This window comes from Tetranychus urticae, chromosome 3, assembly GCF_039701765.1.
Source record: "Tetranychus urticae isolate SD_2017Ah chromosome 3, NJAU_TeUrti_SD_1.0, whole genome shotgun sequence".
In the NCBI taxonomy this organism is placed as follows: Eukaryota; Metazoa; Arthropoda; class Arachnida; order Trombidiformes; family Tetranychidae; genus Tetranychus; species Tetranychus urticae.
The window spans coordinates 22,461,055-22,482,681 of NC_142960.1; the positions used below are offsets into that span (position 1 = coordinate 22,461,055).

Sequence of the window (21,627 nt, forward strand, 5' to 3'; positions counted from 1 at the left end):
TTTAGTTTTGGCGCATTTTCAATGCATTCATTAAAATTACTATTTTGCATTTCACTTTGTTTTGACTATTCAAACTGACCATTTCATTTAACCAAAGGATTTGCTTGTAAACAATAAAATGTGTAATTATGGACAACAACAAAGGTCCAAACCAAGGTAAAGGCTAACTTGCTGTCGATTCATTTGGAATTATCGCCACCATTCTAATGTTAATTTTCAATTTAAGTTAATCTTACAAATAGATTGGAAATACTTCAAGTCAGGAAAATGATTAAAAGAGTTAAACGTTTATGTTAAACGTTAAACGCTTCCTTTACTCTTTGCTTGATTGTCTTGTAACTCCATCTAACATTTGTAAGATATGAGAATGAAAAACAGCTGTTGAGTCTTAATGTTTTTGTTGCTGTTGGCATTACGTTATTTTTTTGTCATTCACTTCTCTTTTTAATAGCTAAATGAGAGTATAGAATTGTTGTTATCTTTTTAATTAATTCTCTGCGATGAAATTTAATTTAAATCCCAAAACCAGTAAGATTGATACCATTTATCGGAGTATACTGTTGAGTAAATTTTTCACCCAAGGATGGGGCGATCCAGATAACATGAAAAAGTAATTGCTGCTTTGTTTACTTGTTCTCTACTCATCAAAAAACTGACTCTATCGTATTTATATTAATTGTTATATCTACTAATATGTGATCTTTTTGGTTAATGGTTTCAGGATATTTACACTGAGAAAAGTCATCTCTGATCGTGAATCATGTATGAAAATGGTCTCTGCAAATCATCCTATTTACATTGATCGAGTTGTGGAGGATTCAAGTCAACACACATTAACAGAGGGACATTTTATTAGTCCTTTGAATGCTTATCTTCCAGAAAGTATCCCAGAAGAATCACGAATAGCTCGGTTTCAGCTGTTATTACCTAAAAAATGGAAACATCCATATCTCAAGCCTGTTTGCCTTCATTTAGCTGGTACTGGAGATCATGTAAATGCCATTATTTCCATTCATTAGCTGACTCGTCTCATGTTTTTCATTATCTGGTTTATCTTACAGTTTTTCTGGAGAAGAAGAGCACTCATGGCTAAACCATTATTACGAGAATCTGGAGTTGGTTCAATAATCTTGGAAAATCCCTTCTGTATGTTCAAGTTCATCCAAACATGAACAATTATGCTATCATGTGTTTTCAAGATTCAGAACTGCATTTACATATTCTAACTTTTTGTGTTTTCCAATAACAGATGGATCTCGTAAACCTCCAGATCAAATCCGTTCTTGTCTTCGAAAAGTCTCAGACATCTTTGTCATGGGTGGCTGTCTAATTCTAGAGTCTATAGCTCTTTTCAATTGGTGTGAAAAAATGAACTTTGCTCCACTCTGTGTTACGGGTATTTCCATGGGTGGTCATGTAAGTTTCACTCTTTAAAGACGTTCTTCACCAGCTGAGTAAAAAAATTCTTATAATTTTTAGATGGCTTCTCTGGCTGGAGTAAGTTGGAACAAACCGATATCGATTATACCTTGTCTCTCCTGGACAACAGCGTCTTGTGCTTTCACCCAAGGTCTTCTATTTTTTATCATTTCTTAATTTACTTAAGTTTATTTTTTATTAAAACAATTTAATCCTATAGGAGTATTGAGTGGAGCTATTCCATGGCAAACTTTGGAAGATCAATACGTACAATATGGCCGAGAGTTTCGTGAAGAGGTTAAAAAGATGATTCATTCTCCTGAACAGGTAAATTAATTTAATACTTGTGTAAGATTTGTTTTTAATATTATTATTCTAACTTCAGAATGAAATATTCAATGCTGGAAGACAATTTGCTCAAAACTTTCCATCTAGTCTCGATTCAATGCCAAACGAAAGTGCCAACAAAGGTGAAGAACAAAATCAAGACCTCAAATTAGATTGTATTAATTTTATGCGTGGTATTATGGACGAATGTACTCATCTTGGAAACTTTGGTCCTCCAGTTGATCCTGAACTTGCTACTATTGTCACTGCCTCACAAGACGCTTATGTTCCTCGCGATGGTCTCATTCCTTTGACCGAAATTTGGAAAGGATCCAAATTACGTACACTTGAAGGAGGACACATAACTGCTATACTTTTTAATATGAACGTCTTTAGGTAATTTTAGTTTCTGATTTTCAGTCTTGACATTATTATCATAACCTACTCTTTGCAACTCAAAATTAATTTTGTTTCCATCTTTTTTCAGAGAGGTAATAGCATCTTCAATTAGACTTAATGCACAGAAACACTACCAACAAGAGCTGTGATAAAAACTTGAGACTCTTTCAATGAGTTCTAACACCAATAAGCATAACAATCAAGATCTTTATTGATCAAAGTACTTATCATTGTGATAATTTTCATCATCTTTTCAATGCTGGTCAACTGTTTGAATATACTGAAATCTGGTTCACCTACCATCTAAAAGTTAATGAAGTTTTGTTATTTCTTGTCGACTTTTGGAGCCATTTCATCATTTTTATTTCCATTTCATAATATTTTATCAAATCGCTAAGCTCTAAGATGTGAAAGATATCTTCCCTTTTGCCAATAAACAAAAATTTGTTGGTCAAATTTTCTAATATTTTATTTAACGGCAAATTAGACCTGAAAATTGCACCGTTACTGAGAAACAGCATAAAATTGCAAAATTAATTTAAGAATCTATTTCCATTCTTCGATATGGCTTACCTAGGCTTTGCTACTGAAAATCTGTCTACATACATTTATTAATTGAATACGGTCATGAAGTTGCGCTGGCTCAATCATTCGCTAAACACCGGTTTACTTGTGGAAAGAACAAAGAACAAGCAGAACGGACAATATCACAGCTCAAAATTATATAATAATTAGACCAATGTATGCTAATCCAACAGTTCATGGAGTTCAGATAGCAGCTTTCGTTTAAAGTGATTTATCTCTTCGTTTTTAGTTCTTAAAAGATATCAAAGCCATGTCCGATTGGATTTTCAGCATCAAACTTAAACAAGGATTGAGTAGATTTTGGAAACTTATTACTGATTCAATCGGAATGTTCTGTTAGACCGGGATGGATCAAGTTGAAAGACTTATCAAAGTGTTTATTTAACAAAAGATTTCCGTAGCCGATGTTTCATCTAAAAATGTGGTTACAGTAGTGGTCAGGGTTAGACTAATTAAAAGGTTCAGACTTGAGTTAATTTTTAGGTATCTCCATCTCGAGCATATTCAGTTTTAGAGATAACAAAAAAAAATAAAGTTCGATATTATTGGTACTTTTATTCATTGTTAGTCGACCGTATTCATCTACCAAGAAAAAAATCTTCGATTTTGCTAACTTAACTCTGACTACTTCGGTACCTTGCTCCTGCAATTCATCAGGTTACCAAGTGACGAAGAATCAAATCATCACTAAATTAATATTGTGAGGATGATTTGGTATTGCATACATTGTATTGCCACAATAATAATTCATAGCTAAGGAAACAACTAAAAAATCTTTAAATTAGTGCATAATTGAATAAACAATTGCGATTTGTTACTTGCTAACACTAATTGCATATGTACATGGATGTTCAATTTTGAAACAAGTTAGACTTATGATTCTGAAAAAAACTTAGCACTTGTTAGATTTTTTATTTTTTCATATCAAACGCAAGTAAAAATGGACATATCCAGGACATTAATGGAAAATCGAGTTGAGTTAAAATACTTGGTTTGAAAAATGGGAAGACTGATAACTAATATTTCAATTCCCACCTTGAAAGTAAACTTTACACTCGAATTAACTTGTTAGCCATTGATATGAAGCCAAAAAAATAATCATAGCTTTTCATAGGGAATTGGAAGCTTCTTCAGAAAGACTTGAAATTCAAGAGAGAAAAGTGTCATCAGTGAGTAATCGTTAGTTAATTACTATTGAATATAACCATTTATAGTCAAAAGAGTTAATATTAAGATAAAGTTTTTACTGTGTAAAGTGTGTTAAATAAATCTAGTGGAGTAAGGTGGAGAGAAAGAAATGATAGCGAAATGAGAAACATAGATTAATCTGAGATAAATGAAATCAGCGGAAGAGAGAAAATTTTAACCAAATATGGTTTATCTTCAGTGAGTCCAAAGTTACACAAATTAATAATTGTAAACAGGGATAATGTTTTGTTTTGAGCAGATATTCAACTGACAGATTGCGGTCGAATCAAACAAGAAAAAAGGACACAAAAGGCATTTACATGTAACATTCAAATGTTAAAAGTTGATTAGTAATTAAGTAATGTATTCTGAGCAGTTGATTAGACTTGTTCTGTCAACTCAAGAATTAATCAGCGAGCAAAGCCATACAATAATAAAAATAAATAACTTGAGAAGCCAGCTGACAATCGATTTCTCAATCGATTGAGAATTGAATTGTTAAAGAGTCGGATAAAGCTTGCACACTTTAAATGAAAAAATAAAGCCTCCACCCCGATCAGTTGAAATGCGAATCTTGACTTGACTTGAATACAATTGCTGGATTAAGGATTTAATTTGTCAATCTTGAGAAACTATTCTTCTATTCAACTGTAATTTTTCAAAAATTGCTTATAACATTTTTTAATTTTGTGTCAATATCTTTACGGTGATAACTTTGTTGTCCTAATATGGATTCTAGCATTGGTAAGTATCGACTTTGTTATCTACACTTCAAATTATGGCTTTCTTTGTATAAATGTCGTTTTCTTTCAGAAATCGACTTTTCGGCTTCATTAATTTATTGATCAACCTTTCTATCGCTCTTTATTCATCTTTTTATCTTTATAGAAGAGAAACCTTTCCTTCAAGAATGTAGAGACATAATTGAAGGTTCATTTGGTGTTTATCTTAAACTGAGTCAACAAATTGGTGATCTGGTCCATCAACATGCTCAAATGGTGAACAAAGCTGTCCAAGAGCTTTATTCGTTACTTATTTTAACCGGTATTCACAGTAAGCCTGATCAAGGAATTTTCATGCAGCTACTTAAACCTCTGTCAGAGTGCATCATGTCCATCCAAGAGTTTCGAGAAAAAAATCGAGCCTCCAGCTGGTTTAATCATTTATCGGCCATTTCAGAGTCGATCGGTGCCCTTGGTTGGGTTACTGTTTCTCCAACGCCCGCTCCATTTGTTAAAGAAATGACTGATGCCAGTACTTTTTATACTAATAAGGTCTTGGTTGCTTACAAAGAGAAAGACAAAACACACACTGATTGGGCTAAAGCTTGGTTACAGTTTTTAAATGATCTTCAAAAGTACATAAGAGTTTACCATACCACCGGTCTCGTTTGGAACTCGCGGGGCACACCAGCTACAGCCTCTGCCTCTGTTCGTTCTGGTCCTGGTGGTCCTCCTCCACCTCCACCACCTCCACCAGCAGACCTTTTTGCCGAACCTGGTAAAGGAGTTGCTGGAGATGATACACGAAGTGCGTTGCTCAAAGAACTAAATAGAGGAACTGAAATAACCAAAGGTCTCAAGAAAATTTCTTCTGATCAACAGACTCATAAGAACCCAGCTTTACGATCTTCTGGTCCAACTCCATACAAGGCACCTTCAGTCTCTCAACCTGTGGTCAAATCAGTTGCTCCACCTAAACCTCCAAAATTTGAATTGGAAGGTAAAAAGTGGATGATTGAACATCAAACCGGTAAGAAAGATCTTACCGTCAGTGACACTGAAATGAGCCAATCTGTCAACATATACAAATGCAAAGATTGTCTGGTCGTTATCAAAGGCAAAATCAACTCAATCACAGTAGATTCATGTACTAAACTCTCACTGGTATTTGATGATATTGTCTCAGTGGTAGAGTTTGTCAACTGTCAAAATATTCAAGCTCAGGTACTTAAAACAAAGAATCAAAAACAAACTTAACTGGCAATGCTTTTATTAATTTTTCTTTCCTTTTTCATTGATTCTGTAGAGTATGGGTGCTGTACCAACTGTCAACGTCGAAAAGACAGATGTAGTCGAGATTTACTTGAATGCCAAGTCGCTCAATGCTGAAATCGTAACCGCCAAATCATCATCAGTTAACGTTTCAGTTCCTGATGCAAACGGTGACTTCGTAAGTTAATTTTTTTCATTAATGCTCACACCTATTGCTAATATTTCATTTTCTCTGATTTATCTTTTACTATATCATCCAATCTCTAACTCATTTTTGTTCATTTTATTTAAGGTTGAACATCCTATTCCGGAACAATTCAAATCAATTTGGACTGGATCAAGCTTCAAAACGGAACCTGCTGATAAAGCAGCTTAATATTACTCAACCACTTTTTACCTCTCTCTACCTCTCTTTTAATTATCAACATAATCCATATATGCAAAACTGTATATCAACATTATCTAATTGATTTATAAAATTATGAGAGAATATCAGAGGATGGTAGTAAAAATGGAGGCTAATCAATTGAAAAAAACTAATAACAAAAGTCTATTGACTTTTTTCATGTAACAAGAATGGATTTTATTTTAAAAATTGACAACTTAATCATATTTTAGAACGAAGGCAAAGAAATGACGCCATACTAACGAAGCGAAAGACAAACACGAATAAATTCAAGCTCAAAAGCCCATAAAATACCAAGTCTATTTCACTGATAACAATCAATTTTTTCTTTCATCCTTCGATTCGGTAAACAAAACTATTTATCTTCATGATAAACAAACCTGAACATCCTGTAAACAAGTGCAAAATGGAGAGAAAGAGGAAAAGAAGAGTCATAAGAGCTGCTAAGCTAATTAAAGCAACCTTTTGGTTTCAATCATCATTATCATGTAAAGACTCATGTGTGGAGTATGGATTGAGTGGCAAAAGTTGACAATGTAGTTAAACCTTTTAAATGCTGCCAAAAAAATGGGAATTGTATAACCGTGACCGAGTTTAATTTGATCAATTTTCTGTGTGACTTTAAAAACATGTTTAATCTACAAATTAACTGCAATATGTTCCTCATCACTGGATATTAACTATCATCAAAGAGTTACATATTCAAATAGTCATTTATTTTACTCTCTTCTCAACACAGTTGACATGCTGTTAGACAGAAAGGTTATAACCTTTCCTTCATTTGTTTTCCTGTTTCGTGTGAATCCACTTTGTTTCACTTGGATAGTTAAATGATGATTATTATTTTTAATAATCGTCAGTCATAAAGCGATTTTTGTTTTCCATTTAAATATTGTAAATGAAATAGAGAAAAAAGTTACAATTTTTCCGATTTTTTGTTTTCATATTTAACATTTGTTTTACAGAAAAATAGATTACAGTTTTTTTAATAATAATTACTTTGATATATTGGTTTCATTATTAAGTACTTAGGAAATATTATTAAAGTTTTTTAACAGTTTTCGGTGAGATTGTCCAACATTTCTCTTTGTTTTATAACAAAACAACAGATGTCTTATTCAACAGTCTTCTTGTTGATAACAATTAAGATAATTGAAAATTATTTTGACATAGTTTGATTGACAATGTATCAGGGGTAGTCTCGGACCTTCACGTGATGATATTTTTGATGCTCGTGGTAATGTTTAAGTGTTATTGTGTATGGTGTGTTATCAAATCGAGTCTACACTTTTTGCTCAAAATTTTGATTCACATATTATAATTTTTGATGAAAAAATTGTTTGCTTTGATTTAAAAAACCAAAAAGTGAAAACTAGAATCCAATTTGAATGACCGATGATGATAATAATAATGTGATAACAGAGTATGATTTGCGAAGATAATTAATAATGCGTAAAAAATCAATGAGAATGGAAGCAAAAAAAGAAAGAGAAAAATCAGAGCACTTTTATTCCCATTCATCATCTGATGGAGTATCACTGGAAGCATCACTTTCATCACTAGTACCCTGTAAAGCTCTCTGTCTTTCTTCCAAAGCTTTGGCTAAGGCTCCTGCAATACCACCAATGGGTCGAGCTTGAACAGCAGGACGCTCCAATGCAGTGGTACCAACTGGTTTCAACTGGGTACCTTTTCTTATCTCACTTAATAAAGCATCACGCCCGGTATCCCCACTACTATTTGATTTTGATGATAAACTTTCTTGATCAACACGATTCAATTTAGGACCATTACGGATGGCATCCATCAGAGCCGATCTAGCATCAAGACCACCACCACCATTAGCGTTGAGAGAGCGATTTTCATCTCCGACGGATCGTGGAGCATTATTCATCATTGGGCCAGAGGCTGGTGGAGGTGGAGGAGGTGGCGGTGGTGGAGGTCCTGAGCCACCTGATGGAGGCGGTGGAGGTGGAGGTGGTGGTGGTGGCGCCATTGCACCTAAAGATGCTGGTGGCGGAGGTGGCGGTGGCGGTGGAGGAGCTGAATGAGGTGGCTTAGTTACTGGAGGATTCATTGGAGGTGGTGGAGGTGGGGCTTGAGTTCGATGGTGAGGTGTCCGAGTTGGTAGAGGTGGTGGAACTCCAGTTGGAGGTGCGTTCCATGACTGCGATTGCAGCTAAAAAAGGATAAAATAAAATTTTAATTCAACATGAATAAATGAAATTTATGCCAAGTTTTCTCATTATAAGTGTGTGAAAGATTTTAAAAATTTAACGGACTGGTAAACCATGAAGATATGATTAACGATTAAGTATTGATGGGACAGTTTCATTAACGATCATATGCATGTGCTTACTTGAAGTGGTAGTGATGGAGGTTGTTTTTGAGAGAGGTGCTGGTCCATATCTTGTAAACATACTTGAATACCTCCTCTTTTATCCACAAAATCATAAAGAAAACTACGAATATTTGGTAGCTGGAGTTGCTTCTCGGTGACACCAGCAAATTCAAAAAATTTCTTGTACTCTGGAGTAATATTAGTGACCTGAATGTTTCAAAATGAATAATAAAGTTGATGAAGATTAGCAAAAAATAGTAAAAACATTATTGAAACATGAACAGGATATTGATCCAGATCAAAATTAAACTGAAACAGATTATTTACATTAAAGCCGGTTTCAGGTGTCCAACCAATGTGACGAAGATGTTGAAAATCGGTTGGCAGACCAATATCTTCCTTTCTGACTTTAGGTTTGTTTTCTTTTTTCTTTTTATCTTTCTCCTTCTTCCCTTTCTCTTTCTTTTTACTTGCTATTGGAGTATGAGAAGCAAATGGGTCGGAAGCTAAAAGAAAATAAAAAAGAGTTGTTAGTACAAGAAAACGGGTCATTTCATAATGAAATATGTATTTGCAATTTATTTAGTTTCTTTGCTACTTTCACAATTATGTATTCAAACTACTGCAAAACAGGGTGATGAATAAAATTTAGAATAACTCTTTTGTTTCAAGTTAACTCAAACTTGAGAAAGTAATGACTTCAAAAGTGAATTATGATCAGTAATAACTTAAACATGTTAAAGATAGAAAAAAAATTTAAGAAAAAGTTGGTCTAAAGTTGATTGAAAAGCTAGATGTTAATTTTTTGATAACCCAATTAGGAAATTTTAAGGTAGCGATCAAGTTCATTCCCAACTAAAGTAGAGTAATGAAAACTGACTGAGTGACTCAATGAGTAGAGTGAGAATAAGAAACTTGATCACCTGAATATAAAAAAAACCTACTAACAATATTTTTTATCCCATCTACGTGAGGTAGAATTGAGATTTATAAGTTCTCAATGTGAGAAACGTCTCAATTCAATATTTTAAATCATTCTAACGTCTGGCCTCAGTGCGACATAAATAGATAATTTATCTAAAATCATATTCAAAGTCAATATTGAAAGGCCAAGATCGTGAACTTTTTAAAGGTAGCAAATAACAAATACAATTGCGTCAACATGTAACCAAAAATGGATAAAAATTCCAACCTGGTCCAGTTATACTGGGATAACTACTATTACTTTGTTGTTTTGAATTTTTTCCTCGTTTTTCTGTGGATAGAAATGAAAAATAAAATGTAAGTACAACGCAAGATAAATGAAAATAATGATCTAGTGATGCTCATGTATTACTGACTTATACAAGTCCCATGAATCAGAATTAAATCTACAATTTGAGCAGATAAAATTAACAATAGAATTGGTGATAATATGTGATTTACCTAAAATTTTAACTTTTGATTCAACAATGTTGAGAAAATCATTGGCTTCGTTACTATCAGCAAAATATAAACCAGCTCGACAGCTATCAGCTTCAAATGTATGAAAGTTTATTCTAGCAGCTTTATAATCAAAATAGCGGTAAAGCTCTTGCTGCCAGACACATTGTCGCTTCTGGGAATGAAAAAAGAGAGAAATCAAAATTAGGATTACAGGAATACATAGATATGAATAATCTAACAATGAATTCAACGATTAATTTGGATGTAGTTTTTGATAAACCGTATTAGCCATTAATTTTATTTTCTCATATGAAATCATATCGATATGTCTCACACATCATAATTTAATTGATTTAGAGCCTGACGCAAGCATATGACTGTTTCAACTATTGTTACATTTAAAACTGTCAATTAATTTGGTCGATAGATTTTACTATTTTACAAAACGCTACAAATTAGATACAAGTGTTGAATCTTATGGAAACTATCAACAAAACGCCAGTTCTCGTCAATCAAACTAAATACGGATTTGGTGTGATTAATTTGGAAAGGTAGAGAGAAGTAATCATTGATTCAAGTGAGTAATACTTTTCAAATGATAACGAGGAAGATGAATAATAGGAATGGTAACTACCGGTTACCAGGATTCTAACACGAGGTGCAATTGAAACTTACATTGTCAATGTCATAAACTTTGATAAAATAGGACCGGACAATGTTATCTTTTACAAAGCAGACTACCCCAGTGGTGTGTTTGGTCCATTTCGAGTGAGTTGGCGGCGTTGTGACCAATAATTGAATAACTGCACTTGAAAGTGTCTAGGAAGGAAGAGAAGTAGTCGCATAGATGTTAGAGACGGAATTACTAGGCAAGTAATGACAGAGGAAATTTATTGAATCAGGCAGGTAACACAAGTACAGTAGAGGTTCCACTTAAGTTGTACAAATTTTGATGGGCGACATCTAACGGAATAAATTTAAGGGCTAAATTTTTAGACTTTTTCATGGTTTTTGACACATTTATAATTGATTAAAGATGGAAAACAATCTTTTTTAATGCAATTTTGGAAGTGTTTCGTTGAATAATTCCACATTTGAGGTTCAAATCACTTCGATTAAAAATTGCGAAATTTTTGATTTTCATAAATTTGTGAAAAACATTAACCCGCTAGGTGGCAACCTAACAAAAATACAACCTAAGTGGGTACAACTTAACTGGAACCTCTACTGTATTAATATTACTAATAACTGATAAGTAATACCTAGATGATAAATAAAAGGAAAAATTTCTTACCACACATTTTTCTCCTAGAAGACTAAAAACAAGATCATTTTCTTCCTTGCTAAGTAACATGGATCCTTTATTTTGGCTGGGTTTTCTCTGACCAGAGTTAACATTGTCAATAGACATTGTCCTTTAAAGAGCAATTTATATCAATCGGAATTATATTTTTTAGATAGAGATGATTTAAGTTAATCCCAGGTAGAGTTAGAACACATACACACACAATTACACATAAACATAAGATGTGAACAGTATAAGCAGATGATTTCAGAAGATGAAAAGGTTAGAGTTGCACAAGGATGTGGTGTAAAATAGGTGTTGAATATCGTGAGGGAATAGATTGTTTTTGATGATGATTTAATTAATAGAGGGACAGAAATTAGACTTTTTTACGACCGGGAATGTAAAAAAAGATAAAGGCCAAAAGAGGAAGAAAGGGAGGGTACACAGTGAGGCATAGAGTTGAATGATGTTATGTTGTGAATACGGAGGAAGAGAGTAAAGAGAGAAGGGAGAGGATAAAAAAATTGGGTTTTGCTATTTAAATTACTCTTCTAGGCCCATTGGTATGACTTAACCAATTCATGGTTATCTGTGAAGTGTTTACAATCAACAATAAACATTCGGGAAGAAACACGAGTGTGAATCACCAAGAGAAAGAGATGGTTCTGACTACAACAACAATCTTCTCTTGAGTCTTCAACAATCAGACTTAAATCACGTGACTGACCTCTTTTTGTAGCATAGTTGATGAATTTTTGATTGCAATTTTTACCTTTTTATTTCTTACCTTTTCATTATTTAACAGTTGTAACCAAAATAGTAAATGCTTTGTGTTATATTTATTCATTATTTTCACCAAACCCTTTCAAAATTTTCTTTCACTTGTCTATCTAATTGACTAATTTTGTGAAGACTCTCTTTGTGAATGGCATCTTTTGATTACTTCTTGTTTTTTTGTTTTTGTATTATCAAAGTGATTTCATGAGTAACCAAACTCCTTAATCATTATAAATAGTTAGTAATTAATATTTCAACTTTCTAATTCAATTGTTTGTAATATTTCAATCTGATTCATTAATTGACTGGTAAACTGTCCCGTTTCAGCTTCAGTTAAATGGATCAACTACTTCTATCACCCTTTAAGCGACCATCACTCAACTTATTTACGATAAATGATATGACTTGATTATTGTTTGGCGCTCATTGATTAACGTGATTAACATGTACATTCAAATGATCCATCTTTAAATTTTGACAGTTAATTAGCCAATCGACTGATTGCAATTTGAAATCAACAGAAATATTGTAAAGATATTTTACCATCAAACATAAATTGGGAAAATAACCTCTACGAATATAAACAACCCAAGACAACTTATGCCGTAGTTCAGTAATTAATCATCTCTTACTAGTTTAAATTGTTGATCTGTTGTATCTCAATCAGTTGTGCTCTTCCATTCAGATTATTGATCATCTGCTGTTTTGTCATGAAATTTCAATTAATTGGCAAAATAAAGCACAATTAAGTTGCATTGAGAATACTTGTAAACCCTTGTAACCGTTGAGCTAACAGTAAGTATTAATAGAAATAAGTTGTCATTTTGTAAGTCATTAAGGGAAGGCGCTAATGAAAATATTGAAAGTGAAATGGTTATTGGTGAAAAACATGAAACAAAACTGTTATATAATGACTCAAGACAGAAGTTAATTGTAAAGATGAAACAAAATTATCATCAACTTGTTAGCTATAAACTAAAGTCAAGATGTTGAGAGCATTGAATATTTCCTCTGAGTCTTGCAAGACTTTCAAGTCTTCATTGACAATCATTGATCGAAGTGACCTTCATTTAAGACCATCACGATGACAGAGAGCCGTCTAGTTAACTATCTAATGAGGTAAGCTCAAAGTCAATCATTAATTTTTCTGAATTTCATTGAATAACGCTATTCTTTCATTTCATTACTTAATAGGATCTGTCAGTGACTTGCAGCAAACCAATAAATTGAAATGAAGCTCGTCAAAAGCTTGACCGATCCATTTGTTAAAATGTTGGACAGACAATTGTCATCAGAAAGCCTACGACCTAAAGTAAGACGCTTGGAAAAGATGGGCCGAATAACTAAAACATGTGTCCTAGGATATGCCCAAAAAGGTCGAATGGGCAGATTGAATCATACACTTCACACTTTATCTCATATCTGGTTTATTGTTGTGGTTGCTCGATCGATTCGCTTGCTTTTATTTGATGATCCAAATGAGACCATTTATTTGGGTGATTTTTTCAGCCAAACCAAAGGCAAAGAGTTTCTTCATTTCCTGATAATTGTTTACTATTTGCTCTTCTTTGCTTCTCGAGCTGGTGCTCATATAAGTGAAGCCCGAAAACCCATGTTGATGTTGAAATTTTACGGGAAAATTGAGAAACACGGATTCGATAGTATGTGCCGATTGTTGACTCCAACCAAGTTTAAAAATTTCCGTATCGTTTTATACAGTGCTCTTCAATTTTACTTCATTGGCATACCAATAATAGCACTTTCCTTATTCGTTTTGTGCATCACTTTTGCTTTACAAACTTCAACCTTTTACTTGTCAATTTATCACTCAATCTGGTTCGTCTTTTGGGTTATCATCATTACCGGACCTTTGGCTCTCAATATTTACTCCCTTTTCTGGTTTTACACTCATTTCATCAGCTTAATTACCTATTGTTCAATGTCATTGGGCTGTGCTTATGATCTTGGTGGTATCATTCAATCAGATGTGGGTAAACATCTTGACCTTCTTGCAGATTACTTGAAACGGCAAAATAAGATCTTGAACCTAATCAGGTCTATCAACTGTGATATCGGTCCAACTGCTTTCGTTGGTTATATAATAGCAACATTTTTGGCCAATTTTTCTCTCTTTCTTGCTATATTTGTTACAAGTGAATCTAACGCAATGAAAATTATTTGCTTTGGCTTAGCGATTATCGCGTACACAAATCTCACTCTGCTTCATTTTGCTGGAACAGTAGTTCATGAACGGGTGAGAAAAGGGCAAAAAGCAACCAGCCTTGAATAGCTGTTTTAATCAGTTTTTTGTTTATTCACAGCTAATGGAGATTCGAGAGAGAAACTTCTCAATCCAAGCTCGTGGTGTCAATCTAATACCATTACCAATGGCAGTCTGGGTAAGTATCTACTAGATCACCTGATTAACTTGCCTAATTACTGAGCTTTACTCTTCTAAATGACCTTATGACCTTAGATAAATTCAACTCTGGAGAGGATTGAAAATGGTGAAAATGGGATCAGTGTAACTCATATATTTGTTATGAGACAATCGTCCTTTTTATTTGTGAGTATTTCAATCAAATTAAAGATGCTTAAATATCCACCTTACTAATTATTTAACTAGCATTTCAATTGATAACTCATTTCCATCTATCTTTTGCTGATAGTTCGTCCTAGAAAACAGTGGAATCTTGATGATGTTTGTATCAAATTTTGTAAAAAGTTAACCTGATCTGGTTCAATTTCTGGTTCATCAAGCTACATTCAAATTGCTAGAGGAATATGGTGAACTTGAATGATATATTACTTAAATTACTCACCTATTGATTGGCTTGTATAATAAAGTCAATATTTAACATTGTGGTACAATGTGATAAGTAAATTGTAGCTACTCAATGACTGTTTGACATCTCAATTTGATCACTAGCTAATTAAATCTACCAGCTTTTTCACCAGTTTATTTAAGACTCTCCAGCAAAAAATGGCACCAATTGTAGTTGAAAAATCATTTGATTAGAGCATCAAGGAACGTTAAATATTTCAATTTTAAAACTGATGTTGATAGGACAATTCATATTGAAAGGCTTAAACTAAAAATATCACTCGCCATAAAGGATGGACAAGAATTAACAAAGACACCTGACTAAACATCTTAATTTGATTCACAATTCAACTACCAATCCAAGTCATAGCAACAACTACATAAACCAATGGCTTTTTCACACAAAGATTAAAGGATTGTTTAACAAATTATTGTTTCTGTATTAAAACATATTGATTACTTACAGTCTTGTATTGGAATCATTTTGATTGTTGGGACGGAATAGTAGATTGAGTGTTTGGACAACATCACTGTAAGGTAAACGGACTTGTGAAAAAAAATCGGACGTCATCACTGTAACCTCTAAAGCCATCAAATTTGGATAAGGATCTAAATAGAAAGGGTTAGCTGGTCGATAATAATTGTGTCCACCGAAAGCAGCACCACCATTAAATGAACCAGAAAATCGTCCACGACCACGACCTCGATTAAACTTCCACCCATTCACATCATTACGATGAATATTGTGGTTATTAATAATATTTGCATTTCTATTTATTAACTGTCTTGTTGGTCTTCGTTGAGTTAAACTGTTAATATTAGGTGAACTCTCATACCTTTCCAATTGACTTGTAGTCATGCTAATAATAGTTGGAATGTACTTTTACGCAACAAACACAAATAACCAAATCAACAGGTTGAGGTGAACGTTGAAAGTTATTCATTATCACCAATCAATTTAATCAATTAGCTGATATTACAAAGTAAAGCGTACAACTAGATTTATTAGATTTACAGGTTAGAGATAAAGACCAGATCGAATTCAGTTCATCTCCATAATAATCATCATCGCCATTATAATCACATTATATTGTCTTTGAGACTCTTTCTTGAAACGAGACAATCTATCGATCCATCAGTCTTTTGTCTTTACTCTTTCCACCGACTAGTTAATCAACTTCAACAATAGTTGGCAATAATAATCGATTTGGGGATAAATTGTTCATCATTTTTACCAAGAAATGGGTCAACATGCAAAAGAAATATCTTATTCTGAAAAAACAAACATAAGAAAATTTCCTTCTCTATTCTGTTATTTTGTATTCATCAATATAAAATTGATTTTTAAATTTAACCAGAAAACCCAATATCAATGTCGATTCACTTGAAATTGTAAATCCATTTCAATGTAAGAATAAATCTGACTCTTGTAAGGAAGTGATTTTAATGGCTTTTATTGATTAAAATGTAAATTATTGTCAATTTCAACTTATCGGAAGTATTAAGTTCACTATTGTAATTTATTGACAACTAGAGCAGGCTTTATATCAATATGAATATTAACTCATTTTCACCTGATTGACCTTCCGAGATTAACCTTTAATTAGTAAATTTCGGGTTTCATCTAATCGTGGTCTGATAACTTCTAACTTTCCCTATTATTATGATTTTTAATTGCCTTTTAATGGAATCACAATCTGCTTTCATCATCGCCATCAATTGGTTTAGGATAATCTTATTGGGAAAAGGCTTGATAATGACTTAAAATAAATTTTTAATAGTAATCAACATTCATCATCACTGAAATGCATGTTAATCGTCATTAGAAGTTGAGATTGAGAATGAAAGATTACATCAATGCAATCATCTTTGATGAGAAGAGTTGAGTTATATGGTTGATTTGATTAATTAATGATGATGTTTCAATTAAATTTCTGAATTGTCAAATATATCCAATCTTTGCTTTTCTGACTCTTAATCATCTAAAGGAAGCCAAAAGTCCAATAACCAACAATTGTCATATTCAGCACTTCTTTTCACTTTCAATGATCATTTGCATTTTCGCTTTCAATCGACCAACTTGAGTGACATCAGCTCCAAAAGTGTTTACTGTTGATTATTGACCAATCGTAACTTTAAGTATTTCAGCAACCATGTTCAGAAAAGGATTAATTTTCATGTTATTTGTCATCTATAGTTTGATGTTAACTGCCCAATCCTTTGGAACAAGAAAATTTCTCAAAGGAATTATTCTTGGAGTTTTACTGGCTCGTTCTCAGCATGAACATTTTCCACAATATTATCCAACTCAATACTAGTAAGTAATCTTTTAATCAATACACTGAATTTCCAGGTCTTTCAGATTCAATTAATTGTCTCCTCATTGATTGTAACTCTCTATAGTCCCCAACAAAGACATTATTGAGATGAATCCTCTTTGCTTCCCCTTGGATCGCCCAACACTTTAACTTTTTATGGACTTTACGAGCTGGCTCGACTTATTAAACACTCCAAGACCATGTTATGTTATGTATCATCGTTTTGTTCCTTATAATCATCCAATATTACTCCAAAATCATCAAATTAACCAAAGACAGGATGGAAAGTAAAGTTACTTTGTATGTGAATCCATGTTGCTTTGCAAGTCATCTGTTTAAAGTAAAGAAATCGTCAAAAACATTACAAATTAGGATAAAAAACAAGGTTCTTGTTCAACTTTAATCTTCTAATTGAAGACTAATAAAGTAAATTTGATTCATATAATTAATAACTAATGTTTTATATTTAAATAATAACAACTTTTGTACCTTTCTCGTATTTAAAAACTGATCATCTGATTTTGGCATTGTTTTCCATCTGCATTTGGTTACAGTTGACTCTCAATGTGCTCAAAGTATTAATTAACTGTTCCAATTGTTACCTTTAATTTAACAAAACTAACACTGTTTAACTTGAAAAAGTGAATAAATTTAATTTAATTTAAACTTAACTGTCAATCCTTACAATTATAAGCAAAAGCAAACAAACATGTTTACAATTGGTTAAAAGACCTTGACGACAAAACTTTTAAATTTCTGTAACAATAGTATGTACTAGATGGTGCCACTGAAGTTTAAAAGAAGTATAAAAGGATCCCGGAAACAGTTGGGGATGATGATATCCTCTTGATCATCTTTCACTCTCTTTCTTTCTCTTTAACAAGTTTCATTATTTGAGAACTCTCCTTTGATTCGGTTTTATACAATTAAATTGTAATTTATATTGTTTGTTTGATTTACGAGGTAATATCAACAATCAGCGAAAATGGTAAGTAAATTTTTCTTTACTGTCAAAGTTTGGGTCCATATTGAAATAGACTTTGAATTATCTATCTTTCAACATGGCTGTTTTAAGAGTGACAACGTGTCTTGTTCCCATGCTTTATCCTATGGAATATTCTTATTGATTTTTATCGCATTTGCTAATTGCGTACCTTAATGCCCTTTTCTCTGAATTTAGGTTAACTTCACCGTAGATGAAATTCGTGAAATGATGAACCGTAAACGGAGCATCCGAAACATGTCGGTTATTGCTCACGTTGATCACGGTAAATCCACTTTAACTGACTCCCTTGTTTCTAAGGCTGGTATCATCGCCGGTACCAAGGCTGGTGAAATGAGATTCACTGATACAAGAAAAGATGAACAGGAAAGATGCATCACCATCAAGTCTACTGCAATTTCTATGTACTTCGAACTTGATGAACCTGATTTGGCTTTCATCAAGGAGGAATCTCAACGAGACAAGGATGTTAAAGGTTTCTTGATTAACCTTATTGACTCCCCCGGTCACGTTGACTTTTCTTCTGAGGTTACTGCTGCTCTTCGAGTAACTGACGGAGCTTTGGTCGTTGTTGATTGTGTTTCTGGTTAGTAATCCTAATTTAAAATCTTTTTTTTCGGAAATTTCTGCTCAGAAACTCCCTTCTAACTTTTAATTTGATGTTAATTGTAATAATTAGGTGTATGTGTCCAAACTGAAACTGTATTGCGACAAGCTATCGCTGAACGAATTAAGCCTGTTCTTTTCATGAACAAAGTTGATTTGGCCTTATTAACCCTTCAACTTGATGCTGAAGATCTTTATCAAAAATTCACTCGTATTGTCGAAAATGTCAACGTCATCATCGCCACTTACGCTGATGATGCTGGTCCAATGGGTGACATTAAAGTTGACCCATCCAAGGGTAGCGTTGGTTTCGGTTCAGGTTTACATGGCTGGGCTTTCACTCTTAAACAATTTGCTGAAATTTATGCTGATAAATTCAAGACTGACCCACAACGTTTGATGACCAAATTCTGGGGTGAAAACTTCTACAATCCTCAAACTCGCAAATGGTCTACCAAGCAAGATGTTGGCTATGTTCGAGGTTTCTGTAACTTCGTTTTGGATCCTATCTACAAAGTTTTTAAAGCTATTATGGATTTCAAGAAAGATGAAATTTCTAAGCTTTTAGAAAAATTAAATATCGTTCTCAAGGGTGATGACAAAGAAAAGGACGGTAAGAACTTGTTGAAAGTTGTTATGCGAACTTGGCTCCCTGCTGGTGATGCTCTTCTTCAAATGATAGCCATTCACTTGCCATCTCCTGTAACTGCACAAAGGTATCGTATGGAAATGTTGTATGAAGGACCTCATGATGACGAAGCCGCTGTTGCTATTAAAAATTGTGACCCCAACGGACCATTGATGATGTACATCTCTAAAATGGTACCCACTTCCGATAAGGGTCGTTTCTATGCCTTCGGTCGTGTTTTCTCTGGTATTGTTGCTTCAGGTCAAAAGGTCAGAATTATGGGACCAAACTATATTCCTGGTAAAAAAGAAGATTTAACTGAAAAAGCCATTCAAAGGTATGTTATAATTGGACTTAATTTATTCAAGACCACTCCTAACCTTAATTTTGATTGATATCTTTTTACCTGCAGAACTGTTCTCATGATGGGTCGTAACGTTGAGCCAATTGAAAACGTTCCCTCTGGTAACATTTGTGGTTTGGTAGGTGTTGACCAGTTCTTGGTCAAGACTGGTACCATTACCACCTTTAAGGATGCTCACAACTTGAAAGTCATGAAATTCTCAGTCAGCCCTGTTGTGCGTGTTGCTGTTGAGCCCAAAAACGCAGCTGACTTGCCAAAACTTGTTGAAGGTCTTAAACGACTTGCCAAATCAGATCCTATGGTTCAATGTATTATTGAAGAATCAGGTGAACATATTGTTGCTGGTGCCGGTGAATTGCATCTTGAAATTTGTCTTAAAGATTTAGAAGAAGATCACGCTCAAATCCCCATCAAAACTTCTGACCCTGTCGTCTCTTATCGGGAAACTGTTAGCGAAGAATCAGGTGTTATGTGTCTTTCCAAGTCACCTAACAAGCATAATCGTCTATTCATGAAGGCTGTCCCAATGCCTGAAGGCTTAGCTGAAGATATCGACAAAGGAGATGTTTCCTCCAAAGACGATTTCAAGGCACGAGCTCGTTATTTAGTTGAGAAATATGAATGGGATGCAACTGAGGCCAGAAAAATTTGGTCTTTCGGACCCGAAGCAACTGGACCAAATCTTCTTGTTGATGTTACTAAGGGAGTTCAGTATCTTAACGAAATCAAAGATAGTGTTGTCGCAGGTTTCCAATGGGCTTCAAAGGAGGTAATTATTTAAAGACAAAAACAATTTTAAATTATGTCTAAAAACTAAATCTAATATTTAAAATCTTTTTTCTTTGCTTTAGTCTGTTCTCTGTGATGAAAACATGCGAGGTATCCGATTCAACATTTATGATGTTACCCTTCACGCTGATGCTATCCATCGTGGTGGTGGACAAATTATCCCAACTGCTCGTCGATGTGTTTTCGCTTGTGTGTTGACTGCTGCTCCCAGACTCTTGGAGCCCGTCTATCTTGTTGAGATTCAATGTCCCGAACAAGCTGTTGGTGGTATTTACAGTGTACTCAACAGACGTCGTGGTGTTGTTTTCGAAGAAGCTCAAATTCCAGGTACTCCTATGTTCGTTGTTAAGGCTCACCTTCCTGTAAATGAATCATTTGGCTTCACTGCCGATTTAAGATCAAGCACTGGAGGACAAGCATTCCCACAATGTGTATTTGACCATTGGCAAATTTTACCCGGTGACCCATTGGACGGAAAATCTCGACCTTACACTATTGTTATGGACACTCGTAAACGAAAGGGTCTAAAGGAATCTTTGCCTGATCTTGAACAATATTTGGATAAACTTTAATTATGCTTTACTTTAATCTAAACTGAATTAATTCAATTAAAAGTATAACCATTGAAGGCGACATGGTTCTCGTCTTGACATGATCATTTATCTATATATACATATTGTAATAAGTAAAAATTCAATTACAATATTTTAAAAAAAAGAATCGTATTGCCAAAAAAATTAATTCAAAATTACATTATTGAGTTTATCAGTTTAAACAAAATTAATCTGACTATTGACATCATCACATTTCAGACCACTCATTGAAATCAACCAGTCTTTGGATTTTCTATTCCACTGAATCTTTAACCATAGATTTGTTGTGCAGGATAATGATTTGAGTTTAGTTTCTATATGTTGGCTATATTGGTAGAAATTCAGACAAAACA

General features: G+C 33.7%; 5 protein-coding genes and 1 long non-coding RNA gene across 6 annotated transcripts; 4 read left to right on the plus strand and 2 right to left on the minus strand.

The window, feature by feature from the left end:
* The first annotated feature begins 401 nt into the window (after positions 1–401).
* Positions 402–2,601, plus strand: LOC107365312 (cardiolipin-specific deacylase, mitochondrial). The gene is made up of 8 exons (XM_015932793.3): positions 402–610; positions 722–992; positions 1,062–1,146; positions 1,250–1,416; positions 1,480–1,570; positions 1,640–1,746; positions 1,805–2,142; positions 2,234–2,601. The coding sequence occupies exons 1-8, from the start codon at positions 501–503 to the stop codon at positions 2,292–2,294; spliced, it is 1,230 nt and encodes a 409-aa protein (XP_015788279.1). The 5' UTR covers positions 402–500; the 3' UTR covers positions 2,295–2,601.
* A 1,884-nt stretch (positions 2,602–4,485) lies between these two features.
* On the plus strand, positions 4,486–6,609 carry capt (adenylyl cyclase-associated protein 1). The gene is made up of 4 exons (XM_015932656.3): positions 4,486–4,662; positions 4,807–5,864; positions 5,947–6,090; positions 6,205–6,609. The coding sequence occupies exons 1-4, from the start codon at positions 4,647–4,649 to the stop codon at positions 6,286–6,288; spliced, it is 1,302 nt and encodes a 433-aa protein (XP_015788142.2). The 5' UTR covers positions 4,486–4,646; the 3' UTR covers positions 6,289–6,609.
* Positions 6,610–7,744: 1,135 nt separating this feature from the next.
* On the minus strand, positions 7,745–12,068 carry LOC107365182 (actin nucleation-promoting factor WAS). The gene is made up of 7 exons (XM_015932655.3): positions 11,379–12,068; positions 10,760–10,903; positions 10,085–10,256; positions 9,852–9,914; positions 8,987–9,165; positions 8,678–8,866; positions 7,745–8,497 (listed from the first exon to the last, which is right to left on the minus strand). Exons 1-7 carry the CDS (start codon positions 11,493–11,495, stop codon positions 7,826–7,828), a joined length of 1,536 nt encoding a protein of 511 aa, XP_015788141.1. The 5' UTR covers positions 11,496–12,068; the 3' UTR covers positions 7,745–7,825.
* An 85-nt stretch (positions 12,069–12,153) lies between these two features.
* On the plus strand, positions 12,154–16,410 carry LOC107365184 (uncharacterized). Its single transcript, XM_015932657.3, has 6 exons — positions 12,154–12,386; positions 12,477–13,268; positions 13,344–14,403; positions 14,471–14,548; positions 14,626–14,715; positions 14,819–16,410. Exons 3-6 carry the CDS (start codon positions 13,381–13,383, stop codon positions 14,876–14,878), a joined length of 1,251 nt encoding a protein of 416 aa, XP_015788143.2. The 5' UTR covers positions 12,154–12,386; positions 12,477–13,268; positions 13,344–13,380; the 3' UTR covers positions 14,879–16,410.
* Position 16,411: 1 nt separating this feature from the next.
* LOC107365185 (uncharacterized) lies at positions 16,412–17,923 on the minus strand. The gene is made up of 2 exons (XR_001569377.3): positions 17,781–17,923; positions 16,412–17,622 (listed from the first exon to the last, which is right to left on the minus strand). It is a non-coding gene; the product is annotated as an uncharacterized LOC107365185 (long non-coding RNA).
* A 214-nt stretch (positions 17,924–18,137) lies between these two features.
* Positions 18,138–21,401, plus strand: eEF2 (eukaryotic translation elongation factor 2). The gene is made up of 5 exons (XM_015932653.3): positions 18,138–18,279; positions 18,472–18,880; positions 18,974–19,865; positions 19,941–20,661; positions 20,744–21,401. The coding sequence occupies exons 1-5, from the start codon at positions 18,277–18,279 to the stop codon at positions 21,251–21,253; spliced, it is 2,535 nt and encodes an 844-aa protein (XP_015788139.1). The 5' UTR covers positions 18,138–18,276; the 3' UTR covers positions 21,254–21,401.
* Positions 21,402–21,627: the final 226 nt, after the last annotated feature.